General features: G+C 41.2%; 2 protein-coding genes across 22 annotated transcripts in view; both read left to right on the top strand.

The window, feature by feature from the left end:
• The first annotated feature begins 7951 nt into the window (after nt 1-7951).
• Nucleotides 7952-9021, top strand: LOC122685576 (GTP-binding nuclear protein Ran-like). The gene has a single exon (XM_043890474.1). It carries the CDS (start codon nt 7995-7997, stop codon nt 8643-8645), a length of 651 nt encoding a protein of 216 aa, XP_043746409.1. The 5' UTR covers nt 7952-7994; the 3' UTR covers nt 8646-9021.
• Nucleotides 9022-10268: 1247 nt separating this feature from the next.
• Nucleotides 10269-16229, top strand: part of MCM9 (minichromosome maintenance 9 homologous recombination repair factor) — a 107097-nt gene continuing 101136 nt past the window's right edge. For 14 of the 21 annotated variants that reach the window (XR_006338474.1, XR_006338468.1, XR_006338467.1 and 11 more), the window contains exons 1-2: nt 10270-10863; nt 13297-13614. Coding sequence is in view for 9 of the 21 variants with exons in the window: in XM_043890523.1 (XP_043746458.1) it covers nt 13311-13614 (304 nt within the window). In the remaining 12 variants the exon portion in view is untranslated. Of the gene's footprint in view, nt 10864-13296; nt 13615-16229 lie in introns of all 21 variants that reach the window. The other 7 variants (XM_043890521.1, XM_043890525.1, XM_043890526.1 and 4 more) reach the window with 4 other exon arrangements.

Raw genomic sequence — 16229 nt, forward strand, 5'->3', positions numbered from 1 at the left:
GTGATGTCCATGTAGAGTCTTCTCTTGTGTTGTTGGAAGAGTGTGCTATGGCCAGTGGATTCTCTTGGCAAAAACTCTGTTAGCCTTTGCCCTGCTTCATTCTATACTCCAAGGCCAAATTTGCCTATTACTCCAGGTATCTCTTGACTTCCTACTTTTGCATTCCAGTCCCCTATAATGAAAAGAACATCTTTTTTGTGTGTTAGTTCTGGAAGGTCTTGTATGTCTTCATTAGAACCATTCAACTTCACCCTCTTCAGCATTACTGGTCGGGGCATAGACTTGGATTACTGTGATCTTGAATTGTTTGCCTTGGAAATGAACAGAGATCATTCTGCCATTTTTGAGGCTGCACCCAAGAAAGTTTTAAGCCAACTTTTTCAGGAAGGAAATTAGGAGTATTCAAAAAGATCTTCAGTTAGCTGCCTTCATTTTATTTTTTATAATAGTCTAATTTCAACAGTACAGTTACCAATGGGCCTAGTTGTTTTGAAAATTAAGATTGAAGACAAATATTTAAACATCATCTAACACATAGTTCTTACATTTTGGTGTGTATGAGTCACCTCAGTTTCTTGCTTAAAATACTGACTCAATGTCCATTTCCAGAAATTCTTAGTGTGTAAGTCTCAAGTGAGCCAAGGAGTCAGTGTTTAATAAGGAGAATTTGATTCACATGGTCATCTGCAAAGATGGTAAATAAATAAGGAGAGGCTTTTTAATAAACCTTCACCATAACCCTAAAGCAATGTTTGTCACCAACCTATAGTAAAATGTGTGTGAGCACATAACTCCAAAGAAGTAACTAATTTATGTAATGAACATATTATTGTATTGATATATACATTATATAAAAAAATAACCCCATCAGTATGGTGACGGCATTTATATTTCAAGGTCCCTTCAGGCATATGTGTGTGGACTCAGTTGCTAAGTCATGTCCGACTCTGCAACCCCTTGGACTGTAGCCCACCAGACTCCTCTGTCCATTGAATTTTCCAGGCAAGAATACTGGAGTGGATTGCCATTTTTTCCTCCAGGGGATCTTCCTGACCCAGGGATCGAAGCTGCGTCTCTTGCATCTCCTGCATTGGCAGGTAGATTCTTTACCAGTAGCAAAAACTGGGAAGCCCTTCAACTTCTAGTACCAATTCTAAAAACGTACATACATATGCTATCTTAATAAAAAAAAACACACCAAATCCTTGTATTACCAATACATGCAGGGAACTTCACACTGCACTCTCAAAGAGGCAGAATTCCATTTCCAAGAGGGTCATCGAGTCCTCCCACCCTGGATGGAACAGCTGCCTCCCCGCCCTCATGGTTCAGAACACAGAGGTCATACGACGGCCTTTCTGAGCCACACACAGCACATGGTGGACGGACCGTCAATACACTGCTCTGCTTGCAATGAAACAAACATCACACATGCAGCCCAAGCACCCGGGCATAGTCCATGGCTTATGATAATAGATGATATGGATCTAAGTTTTTCCAAAGTTAATTTAGTGAAATTTAGAGAAATATAATTTGTAGGGTGACAACATGTATCTAAATAATAGTTATAAATATAATACCTCAATGTCATATTAATTCTATAATTATATATCATATGAACAATATATAACCTGTAGGGCTATACACAAACTGCAATAGTCACAATAGACAAAGAAATTCAGTTAGTGTTACTGTCCAACCCTACAGGTGCAGACTCCCCCTTGGCCCTCAGAACTCAGTAACTTTACCTGAAAAGCATCTGATATAAACTTAACAAGGGTCCACTTCAATTTTTACAGTAAATACTTAAATCTTAGTTTTAGAGTTGGAAAAGATATAAATAGAAGTTCCTGTAAATGTCTCTGCATCACAGTCATTCATCTTGCACACCCCTTGGGGCTGAATATTGCTCCCTCAGAGCACAAATGTTTCTCTAGGAAAACATTCTCCTACAGCTTGCCCTTCCAAATAATACATTATAAACTATTGGAGCCTGAAATTTTCTCTTTGATTCATGTAGAAGAGATCCACGGGAAAATATTCTTCCAATCTCTATTCTCTCCATGAAGGATTAAGCAGTATGAATCACCTACAGCGGCACTGAAATGGTCAGAGACAAGTATGTATTTTATTGGTTGAGAGCAGGCAGCAAAACAATAAACGTGCCCTCTCAAATGAGAGGTGTAAAAAAAAAAAAGCCTAGTCGATACCTTTGTAAGGAAGCCAGATCTCGACAGAATGAATCTATGAGTTCAAACTGAGTTGTGGGTACTCTCAGTTGGTAATGATAAGTAAAATGGAGAAAAACAAGGAGTTTGAGGCAGGGAGTGGGGATATGGAGTAGGTTATGAGGGGACTGAACCAGGTAGGTAACTGGGGTGAGCATTCCAAGTGAGAATAACAGGAAACGTAAAGTGTTAGGAGAAGTAGGAATGTCTGAGCAACAGCCTTGATGCTGTGTTGGAGTGAGGAGAGGAAGAAGGTAGTGGATATGCAATAAACTGATGAAAATTTTAAAAACTTAAAAACATATTCAAAGACGAGAAATGAGTCATAAAAACATTTCAGTAGTATGACAAGAATTCAACAAAGGGTATTCAGAATCTGCTATGTGAAAGGCCCTGTTGTAGGGCCTTCATCCTGCTCACATTTTAGCAGAATGTAAATTGTGAGAAAGTAGAATAAAAGAAAATATAGTAGGACAAAAATAGAAACAAAGAATTCTTGTAATGCAGTATAATAATTTTAAAGTACACAACTAAAAATTTACAGAAACAAGATAAATGATTTAAAACTACATAATTAACAATTTGGAAAATAAGTGGTACAGGATCATGTTAGGTAGAGACATGATAGAAAATACTTTTTAAACGACCCACTTCTGGTATTCAGAAGTGTCAGAAGTGAAGCGTTTTTTGCGAAGACTAAAGGAGACTCACAGAGAAGAAACACACAGTAGGAAGAAACAGCTTTTTCCTACCCAGAAAAAGAGCACAGGGAAAAACTGAGTTTTTTTATTTTTAACAAGAAAATGAAGGAAAAAACAAGGCAAATCACAAACTACTGAACCCAGTGATAAATAAAAAATTTGCAAAGGAGCCAAAAGGAAGAGGTAAATAAAATACTTGAAACCATGGAAGAGCCCTGGAAATTATGGCTCAGTTCAGGTCAGTAGCTCAGTCATGTCCCACTCTTTGCGACCCCATGGATGCAGCACGCCAGGCCTCCCTTTCCATCACCAACTCCAGGAGTTTACTCAAACTCATGTCCATTGAGTCGGTGATGCCATCCAACTATCTCAGTTTGGAAATTATGACTACATGTATAAATATACACAATTATTTTCTTGTTGTTTAAATTTCCTTAAAAGATGATTGAGATTATCCAGCATATAAGAAACCAGAAAATCACCACTCAATTCTAACAACAAGTGAAAACCAGAAACACTGAAAAATCAATATCTCTGCTTAAATCTGTAAGAGTGAGGTCACAGGCCAAACTGTTGCCCCCAAAACTGAAGAGACAACAGAGAATCACAACTTACCAGAGTAGAAACTCAGGAGCTGAAATCGTCCACAGGAACCAGTGCTGGGGTATGGAAACTTTACCTGTAATTGACAAATCACTGGAGGCTAATTGCGGGCAAGTCAGAGAAATTAAAAACTCCAGAGGGACCCACTCACACTTTGTGGGTTTTACCTGCAGGAGTTCATCAATTCCTCACAGTAAATACTGGAGAAAAATCCCTTCCTGCTCTGGCAGGAGGTGGAGAAAGGGAACCATTTTAAAATACACCAGAGCATTCTGTTCATAGTAAGCTCTGCTCTCAGCTGAAACTATTTAACCAGAGCCTAACCTCCTAGAGTCTATCAGAGACTAACTGACCTTGGGGGAAGAGAAATAACTATTTCCACCTGGCTCCAGCCTTCCACAAGAAGGAAGGGAAATACACAACTTCAATCTCCTTTAGCCGTCTGCCTGGGTTAAGGAAAACACCCGTTCCAGCCCATTCTAACCATCCTGTGCCACCTAAGCAGGGAAGGGACTGAGAAGAACATGCAAAATTCATAATCCAGAGACAAAAACTAACTACAAGATTGAGACCTAATCATAAGACTATATAGACTTCTTCCCACTCCACAGCTTATCACTATGTTACCAAAGGCCTATTTATAGCACTTTAACCCAGCACATCATCTTTCAACAAAAAATTTATAAGATACACAAAAAAACACACACACAACAACACAATTTGAAGCAACAGAGCAAGCATCAGAACCAGGCTTTCACATGGCAGGGATGTTGGAATTATCAGACTGAAAATTTTAAAAAACCATGATTATTAGGCAAAGGATAATGGTTAAAATAGACAGAATGCAATAACAGATGGGCAATGTATGCAGAGAGATAGAAATTCTAAGAAAGAAGCAAAAAGAAATACTAGAGGTTGAAAACTCTGTAACCGAAATAAGGAATGCCTTTGATGGGCTCAGTGGACTGCATACAGCTGAAAACAGAATATCCAAGCTTTAGGATATGTCAGTAGAAACCTCCAAAACTGAGAAGCAAAGACAAAAAAGACAGGAAAACAAAACCCACTGGAATATCCAAGACAAGTACAACTGTCAAAACATATACAATTACAAAACATACACATAATGGGAATTCCCAAAGGAGTGAGAAAAAGGAACAGAAGAAATATTTAAAGTAATAATGACTGAGGACTTGCAAAAATTAATGTCAAATTAATGTAAAATGTCAGTTTTCATTCCAATCCCAAAGAAAGGCAATGCCAAAGAATCCTCAAACTACTGCACAATTGCACTCATCTCACTCACTAGTAAAGTAATGCTTAAAATTCTCCAAGCCAGGCTTCAAGCAATACATGAACCATCAATTTCCAGATGTTCAAGCTGGTTTTAGAAAAGGCAGAGGAACCAGAGATCAAATTGCTGACATCCACTGGATCATCGAAAAAGCAAGAGAGTTCCAGAAAAATATCTATTTCTGCTTTATTGACTATGCCAAAGCCTTTGTGTGGATCACAATAAACTGTGGGAAATTCTGAAAGAGATGGGAATACCAGACCACCTGACCTGCCTCTTGAGAAATCTGTATGCAGGTCAGGAAGCAACAGTTAGAACTGGACATGGAACAACAGACTGGTTCCAAATAGGAAAAGGAATATGTCAAGGCTGTATATTGTCACCCTGCTTATTTAACTTATATGCAGAGTACATCATGAGAAATGCTGGGCTGGATGAAGCACAAGCTGGAATCAAGATTGCCGGGAGAAATATCAATAACCTCAGATATGTAGATGACACCACCCTAATGGCAGAAAGTGAAGAACTAAAGCGCCTCTTGATGAAAGTGAAAGAGGAGAGTGAAAAAGTTGGCTTAAAGCTCAACATTCAGAAAACTAAGACTATGGCATCCAGTCTCATCACTTCATGGCAAATAGATGGGGAAACAGTGGAAACAGTGGCTGACTTTATTTTTTGGGGCTCCAAAATCACTGGAGATGGTGATTGTAGCCATGAAATTAAAAGACGCTTACTCCTTGGAAGGAAAGTTATGACCAACCTAGATAGCATATTAAAAGGCAGAGACATTACTTTGCCAACAAAGGTCCATCTAGTTAAGGCTATGGTTTTTCTGGTGGTCATGTATGGATGTGAGAGTTGGACTGTGAAGAAAGCTGAGTGCCGAAGAATTGATGCTTTTGAACTGTGGTGTTGGAGAAGACTCTTGAGAGTCCCTTGGACTGCAAGGAGATCTAACCAGCCCATCCTAAAGGAGATCAGTCCTGGGTGTTCACTGCAAGGACTGATGTTGAAGCTGAAACTCCAATACTTTGGCCACCTGATGCAAAGAGCTGACTCACTGGAAAAGACCCTGATGCTGGGAAAGATTGAGGGCAGGAGGAGAAGGGGACGACAGAGGATGAGATGGTTGGATGGCATCACCGACTCAATGGACATGGGTTTGGGTGGACTCCGGGAGTTGGTGATGGACAGGGAGGCCTGGCGTGCTGTGGTTCATGGGGTCGCAAAGAGTGGGACACGACTGAGCGACTGAACTGAACTGAATGTTAAAGATAAAGAAAAGTCCTGAAAGAAGTCGGGGTTGGGGAAACACTTGTGAGGGAAAAAAATATATATATTATATTCAACTTCTCCACAGAAACTATGCAAGCAACAAGAAAGTAGAGTGAAATATTTAGTGTTGAGAGAAAAATCCCACCAACCTATCATTTATACCCTGCAAAATTATCCTTCAAAAGTGAAGTAAAAATATTTTTCTCAGACAAAAATGTAGGGAGTTTGTTGCCTGCAGATCTGCCTTGCAAGAAAAGCTAAAAGTTCTTTGAAGAGAAAGGAAATAATATGTCAGAAACTCAGATCTACATAAACTAAGGAAGAGTACTGAAGAAAAACTAAATGAAAATAAAAACTTATCGATCTAACAGACAACAGTGTGTTCCACATAATAATAGCAACAATATATTAATTATGCATAGCTAAGTCTTACAAGCTTATATAAGTGAAGTGGATGAGTGCAATGATACAAGGGATGGGAGGAAAGATTCAGGATTACTCTGCTACTATAAAATACTTGGAGTAGTATAGCGTTACTTGAAAGTGGACTTAATTATAATGTATATTGCAAATTCTAATAGGCAATCGATTTTTTAAAAAAGCATAACTGAATGCTAAGAATGGAGAGAAAATGGAATCATATAAAATGTAATTACACATATTAAAACATTATAGCCTTTGGATTTGTAGAGTGTTTTTTATCTAAAAAATGCCAAATGTATAAAGCAACAATTAAATCTTCAAATGTCTGTTTTCATTCTTCCTTGGAGGCATTTTCTGAGAAAAATAAACTCAACAATAAGAAAACAAGCAATGTTACTAAAAACGGGCAAAAGACCTGAAGACATCCAAGATATACAGATGAAAGTTAAGTGTATGAAAAGATATTCAACATCATGTCAACAGGGAAATGTGAAGCAAAATAGCAATGAGATACTACATACCTATTAGAATGGCTAAAATTCAAAACACTAAAAACACAAAATGCTGGAGAGGATGTGAAGCAAAAGCAACTTTCATTCATGATGGATGAGAATGCAAAATGGTACAGCTATTTTGGAACACATTTTGGTTGTTTCCTACAAAACTACTCTTAACCATATTATGCAGCAGTCATGCTTCTTTGTATTTACCCTAAGCAGCTGAAACTATGTTCACACAAAAATCTGCACGTGGTTGTTTATGGCAGCTTTATCCATAATTGGCTAAACTTGGAAGCAACCAAAATTGGTCCTTCTGTGGGTGAGTGGATAGTGTGGTATGTGCAGGTAATGCAATATCATTCAGCACCAAAAAGAAATGAGCTGCCCAAGCCATGAATAGGCATGAAAGAAATTTAAATGTGTACTACTAAGTGAAAAAGCCAATCTGAAAAGACAACATACTGTATGATTTCAACTACATGATATCCTGGAAAACTACAGACAGTAAAAAGATCAGTTATTGCTAGGAGTTAGAGGGGAAGAAGGGATGATTTTTAGATTTTTAGGCCAGTGAAACTATTCTGTGTGACATGCAGTGATGGATGCCTTTTATCATACTTCTGTCAAAACAGAATGTACACCGAGAGTGAACCCTACTATAAGCCATGGACTTTGAGTGATGATGATGTGTTAATGTCAGTTCATCAGTTTTAACCAGTACTCCACTCTGGTAAAAGGATACTAATAGGGAGGTTGCAGCTGTGTGGAGACAAGGATTATATGGGCAATTTTTGTACTTCCGACTCAATTTTGCTATGAACCTAAAACTGCTTTAAAAATTCTAATAGTGTTAAAAATCAACTGTATGCAAAGAACAACCAGAAATTGCAACTGATAACATTTATATGTAATCAAAAAGTATGGTCCCGAGTCAGACGGGGGCGGAGACGCTTCTGGAAGTAACATCGCGATGGCTGCCCAAGGAGAACCCCAAGTTCAGTTCAAACTTGTTTTGGTTGGTGATGGTGGTACTGGAAAAACTACATTCGTGAAGCGTCATCTGACTGGTGAATTTGAGAAGAAGTATGTAGCTACCTTGGGTGTTGAGGTCCATCCTCTTGTGTTCCATACCAACAGAGGACCTATTAAGTTCAATGTATGGGATACAGCTGGTCAGGAGAAATTTGGTGGACTGAGAGATGGCTATTATATACAAGCTCAGTGTGCCATTATAATGTTTGACGTAACATCAAGAGTTACTTACAAGAATGTGCCTAACTGGCATAGAGATCTGGTACGAGTGTGTGAGAACATCCCAATTGTGTTGTGTGGCAACAAAGTGGATATTAAGGACAGAAAGGTTAAGGCAAAGTCAATTGTCTTCCACCGAAAGAAGAATCTTCAGTACTATGACATTTCTGCCAAAAGTAACTACAACTTTGAAAAGCCCTTCCTCTGGCTTGCTAGAAAATTGATTGGAGACCCTAACTTGCAGTTTGTCGCCATGCCTGCTCTTGCCCCGCCAGAGGTGGTCATGGACCCAGCCTTGGCAGCACAGTACGAGCACGATTTAGAGGTTGCTCAGACAACTGCTCTCCCGCATGAAGATGATGACCTGTGAGAAAGTGAAGCTGGGGCCCAGCGTCAGAAGTCTAGTTTTATAGGCAACTGTCCTGTGATGTCAGTGGTGCAGCGTGTTTGCCACTTTATTATATAGCTAAGCAGAACATGTGCTTAATCTTTGGATGCTGAAGGAGATGGATGGGCTTTGGAGTGAATGTGGCAGTTTAAAAAAAAAAATACCTTCATTTTTTGGACCTGCATATTTAGGTGTTTTGGAACACAGTTGTTTCCTCCTTGAGTTTCAAATATAAGACTGCTATAGTCACATGACAATATTGAGAGGTGGAATCTTGTTTGTTACTGTCATTCCCATTCCTTTTCGTTTAGAATCAGAATAAAGTTGTATTTCAAATATCTAAAAAAAAAAAAAAAAAGAAAAAGTATGGTCCCTTCTTTCCCATGATTTTAGGGATAAATCTGACAGATGAATTCGACAAAACAGCAAAAATTTTTGAGATGACATAACCCCTAAATAGATGGGGAGGTTTACTTTATTCAAGGGTCATAAAATACTAATAACAAGTAAATTCTTCCCATACTGACCTACAGATTCTAGGCAACCCCAACAAAAATTCCAGCTTCTTCACAGAAAACGACAGGCTGGCTTTAAAATTCACATGGAAACAGAAGAGCCCAAACAACTTTGAAAAAGAACAAAACTGGAGGCCAAACGATCTACCCGATTTCAAGACTCATTATAGTTACAGTAATTAAGACAACCTAGTGTTTTTATTAGTTTAGTTCAGTGGCTCAGTCGTGTCTAGCTGTTTGCGATCCCCTCAACTGTAGCACGCCAGGCCACCTTGTCCATCGCCAGCTCCCGGAGTTTGCAAACTCACGTCCATTGAGTAGGTGATGCCATCCAACCATCTTATCCTCTGTCCTCCCCTTCTCCTCCCGCCTTCTATCTTTCCCAACATCAGGGTCTTTTCAAATGACCCTGTTTATGACCGTATTTTTATAAAGCTAGACAAATACATCAGGGAACAGAATATTAAGTCTTAGGCACACACACAAAAGGACAACTGATAATGCAGGTAAGTCCGAAGGCTATTCAGTAGAAAAAATACAGCTCTTTTAATAGTGGGACAGTACAGTACAGTACAGTGAAGTCGCTCAGTCGTGTCCAACTCTTTCCGACCCCGTGGACTGTAGCCCGCCAGGCTCCTCTGTCCATGGGATTCTCCAGGCAAGAGTCCTGGAGTGGGTTGCCATTTCCTTCTCCAGGGGATCTTCCCAACCCAGGGATTGAACCTGGATCTCCCGCATTGCAGGCACGCTTTACCCTCTGAGCCACCAGGGAAGCTTTCTATTAATAAAATTATCCCAAGATCCATATTTCGAAAAAAAAAATCCGTATTTCGCACCATATGCAAAAATCAGCTCAAAATGAATCATAAAACCTTCATTCTAAAACTTGTAGAAGAAAACAGAAAAATCTTGGAGGCCTTGGGTCTGGCAGAGGTCTTAAGACAGAAGGAAAGCCCGGCGCGTGCAAAACCCGCTACCGCTCCTTCCAGCCCGCCCCGGGGCTCCAGGCGCCCGAGCCGGGACCCGCCCCGCCCCTTCCATTCAGCCCCGCCCCGCCCCGCCCCGCCCCACCTCTCTCGTCCTGCGGCGCCCGGCGGGGCGCGCGCCCGCCCGCTTCTCCACCCGGAAGAGGCACCTGAGCCGCCAACTTGAGGCAGTGCGCGGCCCGGCGTCCCTCGGGAGCGCGGGCCCGACCGAGCAGCCCGCTTGGCGCCTATCTCGCCAGGGCGCCAGGCGGCCCCGCGGGAGCCTGCGCGTCCCCGGGGCCGACGGCGCCTCGAGCGGCCCCGCGCGCGCCACCCGCCCCGCCTCCACTCGGGGCCTCCTCCCGCCAGGCGGGCTCTCCGCACGACCCCGCCGCCCGGCCGGAGCCCTTCGTGCCCCTCGGCGTCGGGAGCAGCGCGCCCCCGGTGACTTCTGACACCGCGTAACCGCCAGTAAGTGAAAGCCGCCGCCTCGTTTCACCATTCTTTATTTCTGCCTCAGTGCGTCCCAAGTCTTGCCCACACCTGGTTAATTCCAAAACTATTCAACTTCGGGACCGGGCCGGCGACGGAGCTGCCCGCAGCCGAGCCTAGGAAGTGTTGTTGTCGGGCACGGGCAGTGTCCAGAGACGGAAGTGTGGAAAGCTGTTCTCCCGGCACAACTTGGCTCCACGTTTGCTGAGCGCCCGCGGGGAGGAGGCGGTGAGCTGAAGCTGGTGGGCGGGAAGGGGGCGGTGCCGAAGGGGGCGGGTCTTAGGGCGTGGGGCGTGGCCCCCGGAGGGGCGGTGCGGCGGGTGCGCGGGCTGATTGCCAGGGACCCACCTGGAAGTTACAGCCTTTGCATCCTCCTGGGTAATTCTAGGTGGCGGTTTACTATAAAGTAGCACAACCCGGGTTTATTTATTTTGTCTTCGAATATTCCATAAGAAAAAGGAAAAGGAACTTGAAAGTTGTAAAACGCTGCTCAAGTATGGGTGAGCATGTTTTTAGGGTTAGCAAGCTGCTTAGAAACATTTGCTTAGTCAGTTGTGCCCAGATATTGAAAGTGAATGCTTTTTTTGGGGGGGTGGGGTGGGGGGGATGCTGTTTCAAAAAGACTAGGCGAAATTTTAACTGATCTTAATATGAACCATGAATTCTGAGACTGCCCCCTTCCAGCCTTATGTGGAACTGCCTTTTAAGTTGCTAAGTTTTTGGCTCCAAATTTAATATGCATTTATAGAATCTTAGAGGTTATCTAAGGGGAGGACAGAGGATGAGATGGTTGGATGGCATCACTGATTCGATGGACATGAGTTTGAGCAAGCTCCTGGAGTTGGTGATGGACGGGGAAGCCTGGCATGCTGCAGTCCATGGGGTTGCAAAGAGTCCAGACACGACTGAGCGACTGAACTGAACTGAGACCTTATCTTATAGCCACTCTTGGAGTCCCAGTTTGTTTTTTGTTTTTTTTTTCAGCAAAGGCCAAATGATGAAAATACTGTATGATCAGTTGTTCCTTCCCAAGTGCTTTTCTGCTTTACCCTTCGCTGAATTTATGCCTAACCCACACAAAATCCTTATCAGTGTAGTGGCCTATACATCTCTTAATCTCACATTAGCATCCTGTAAGTGTCAGGATTCTTAACATAACTGTGGTTATGTTTACTCCTTTCACACCTTTGTTTACTTTGTTTACTTTGTTTCACACCTATGTTTACTCCTTTCACACCTTTGAGTAGTTTCCCAGAGAAAGCAAAATATTGCTAGTAGCATGTGTAACACATATTTAGGATGCTAAACTGTGAATGCCATAACAGTCTTCTTTCATCTATTTCTAGTACAACAGATGTTGATTGAATGAAATAAGTCAAAGGACGTTTGTCCGCCAGTGGTCTGTTTCCAAACCAAATGTGAATTTCTTAAATGATCAATTTGGGCAGTTTATTTGTAACTGTCCTTTGGCACGTCTGCGGTTGTCACTCCATTTAAATTTAATTCTTGTCTCTTTTTGTGCTCCCATTTGTATTGCATTTTTACCACTGTTAGAACATCATTTGATCTGTTTTTTGGTTCTCTGAGGCATAGAGGACCTTTTATTGTGCTTTTTTCATTTCCCAGAATAGTGCTTTGTACATGTTATCTACATATATTCATGAAAATAGAATAGCAGCAGGCCCTTTTTAATCTGTAGATATAAATTAAAATGTAATGTATTTACTTTTAATCATAGTGATTTCTCATTTAGAGACCAGTTTCCTTTCCTCAATTTAATTTCCTAGTTTTTTTTTATATACTCTTCACAACTATTTTTGCTGAAGCCATCTGAGCCCCTTCCAGTCATAAGCACTGAAAGAACAAATTGGGTAAGAAGTAAAATTATTTTTAGAAAGCCATTTTTCCCTGCCGGCTAATTTCTAGTGTGGAGCTTCCTAGGAGGCTCAGTGGTTAAGAATCCACCTGCCAGTGCAGGAGACATGGAAAACTTGGGTTCGATCCCTGGGTTGGGAAGATTTCTTGGAGAAGGAAATGGCAGCCCACTCCAGTATTCTTGCCTGGAAAATCTCAGGGACAGAGGAGCCTGATGGGTTACAGTCCATGGGGGGTCTCAAAAAGTCAGATATCACTTGGAGACTAAAACAACAACAAGGTTAGAAAAAGAAAATAGGAACACTTTCACCTCCAAATGTAAATTTCTAAAGCCAATTTGTTAACTACTAAGTCAGAATTGGCTACCAATCTGAATAGTAGTATGTAGCAGAATACGAATGAATGTGTGTGTGTGTGTGTGACTAGGTTTGCTGGGAAGAGAGAGAAAAATGTTTTTTATGTGAGTAAAACCTGGAACCAAGATGCTTGCAAAGAACTCTACTAGGAGGAACTTAAACCAAAAGATTGGCATTTAAGATTTTATGCGCTTAATAATTGTGCTCAGTCACTAAGTTGTGTCCAAGTCTTTGCGACACCACGGACTGTAGCCCACCAAGATCCTCTGTCCAGTGGAATTTTCCAGGCAAGTGACTATAACAGATAATTCAGATCAAATTAGAGTCTGGCCCAAAGTCAGAATGATTTACAGCCCAACAGTCTTTTTTGTAAACGTGTGTATAAGTCTAGACAATCAAAGATATAACACAGTCCTTTCTCTTTCTTTAGTTACCCAGATCAAGATGAATAGCGATCAAGTTACATTGGTTGGCCAAGTGTTCGAGTCCTATGTTTCGGAGTACCATAAGAACGACATACTTCTCATCTTGAAGGAAAGAGATGAAGATGCTCATTACCCAGTTGTGGTTAATGCCATGACCCTTTTTGAGACCAACATGGAAATTGGGGAATATTTCAATGTATTCCCTAATGAAGTGCTAACTGTTTTTGATAATGCACTGAGAAGATCAGCCTTGGCGATTCTCCAGTCCCTTTCTCAGCCTGAAGGTCTCTCCATGAAGCAGAATCTTCATGCCAGGATATCAGGTGAATTTTACTGCCATATTGTTTTTTAGGAAGATTTTGAGAAACCCCAACATATATTGAGTTCAAGCACTAATAATTGATTTTTATACTTAAAATGGGCTTTCCTGGTGACTCAGATAGTAAAGAATCAGCCTGCACTGCAGAAGACCTAGGTTTGACCCCCAGGTCAGAAAGATCCCCGAGAGAAGGAAATGGCAACCCACTCCAGTATTCTTGCTTGGGAAAATCCCATGGATAGAGGAGCCTGGAGGGCTACAGTCTACGGGATCGCAAGAGTCAGACACGATTTAGCAACTAAGCCACCCTACTTAAAAACATATCCATTGTGTAATTGATGGTCACTTTTGGAGAAAAATCATGATTCTATACTGTTTTCTCTGGACATTTGGAAGGCAAGGCTGGCTCCTAGCCATACCAACTGAGAGGAGGGAGAATGTGTCGAGGCAGTATATTTGTGTGCATATATACACATATGTATGTGTGTACAAAACTAATACAGCCTTCTGAGTTTTTGTGACTACTGACAATAAAAGTATAGGTAATACAAAGAGTAAGAAAATTTGGTAGATGCTACCCAGTGAGAAAATTCATTGTTTTTATATGTCAAGATTAGCATTGTGCTGACCACCTATTAGGCCGTCAGTAACTTTTTTGGAGTGAATAACACACAAAGGCTCTTAAGTTTAAGAAATTGCAGTGGAGCAGTCAGCAACTTGTGGTGTTAAAGCTCTGTCTTTGAATTGATTAGAGAACACATGTGCCATTTTGTTTGAAAATAAGTATTTACTTTACAGTACATTTCAGAAAGATGGGGATTTATAAATAACAAAATTGATTGCTGTGGGACTTCCCTAGTGGTCCAGTGGTTAAGACTCTGTGCTTCCAATAAGGGGATGCAGGTTCAATCCCTGGGCAGGGAACTAAGATCCCAAATGCTGCCTGGTCAAAAAAACAAAAAGAAAAACCTAAAAAAAAAACCCAAAACCCAAAAATGAATGCTGTGATTTCAGAAAGATTAGGAGTCACTATAGAATTCCTTGGAGATAAATTAAAATTCAAAAAAATACCGGATATTTGATTTAGGTGAAAAAATAGTATCTGCAGTTGCATTTACTGGAATAAAATTATGAATATTATTAATCTTTATGTATCAGACACTAGGTAACATCTTGCTAGGATCAAGAAAAAATGTTCTGTTCTGATGATGTTTCAGAAAGGTTGTTAAAAGGGACTTTAGTTGATGTTATTGAAATGGTATTTAACAAATGACTTTAGGCTGTCTTTATGTTTAGACACTTTTCGATGCTCAGTTTAAATACTTAAATTCTGTCTGCCCAAGTGATCCTGTTTAGCCTGTTTCTTCATTATCCTCTGAGAAAGTGACTTGCGAATTATAGTACTACCAAAATAACATCATTCTACAAACATATCCCATGTGGGGATTTGCTAGACCCTTGGGAAACCAAAATGAATATGTTATAGTCCCTCATCTAAAGGGCTTCAAGGCTATAAGGGAGACAGCTGTATAGTCAAATTTATTTCCCAATTCATGTATGTATGCCCACAGATCCATGCATATGTACGTATTGAACATAATTGTAAAGGCACTTACTGGCATCTTTTAGTTACGTGACACATGTGTCACTGAGGATATTTAGAAGATACATTAGCTCACTGAGCAGGAAGTGAATTGGCCCAGATGATTCACCCAGGGATTCTAGAGGAGAAGATGAGATCAGGGAGGAATGCGAGTGTCCCAGGCAGGATGAACCAGGAGTGGGAACAGTCTGGTTTTAGGTATATGGCGCCTCCATTTCGGACTCAGGCAAGGCCTTGAATTAGTAAAACCGAGGATGCCTCTATGGGCTTCCGCAGTGGCTCAGTGGTAAAGAATCCACCTGCCAATGCAGGGGATGTGGGGAACATGGGTTCGACCCCTGGGTCTGGAAGATTCCCTGGAGGAGGAAATGGCAACCCACTCTAGTATTCTTGCCAGGTGTAAATCCCAGGGACAGAGGAGTCTGGTGGGCTACCATCCGTGGAGTCTCATAGAGTTGGACACGACCGAGTGACTGAACACACACACACACAGGATGTCTCTGTGGTTCAATCTCCTTAGGAATATAAGACATTTTTCTGGTTTGTTTTTCTAGAATATGCACTGCTCTTTGTCTTCTGGGATTTTTATTGGTCTGAAGTTTACTTGGGCTTGCCAGGTGGTGCAGTGGTAAAGAGTCGCCTGCCAAAGCAAGAGACACAAGTTCCATCCCTGGATCGGGAAAATCCTGTAAAGTAGGAAATGGCAACCTACTCCAGTATTCTTGCCTGGAAAACTCCACGGGCAGAGGAGCCTGGCAGGCTGCAGTCCATGGGGTCACAAATAGTCAGACACCACTGAGCGACTGAGCTTAGACACAGAAAATTTACTTGCTATTCCCAGTGGTTTTGATGAAAGGTATTCAAATACACAGCATCAAAGTAAGCGAGAAAGAAAAAAAATAGCACTCACATGGGTTTTTTGGTTTTTTTTTTTAAACATTATTTATTTATTTATTTTTGGCTGTCCCGGGTCTTCGATGCCGTGTGGGCTTTTCTCTAGTTGCAGAGAGTGGCTG

This window comes from Cervus elaphus, chromosome 28 (assembly GCF_910594005.1).
Source record: "Cervus elaphus chromosome 28, mCerEla1.1, whole genome shotgun sequence".
In the NCBI taxonomy this organism is placed as follows: Eukaryota; Metazoa; Chordata; class Mammalia; order Artiodactyla; family Cervidae; genus Cervus; species Cervus elaphus.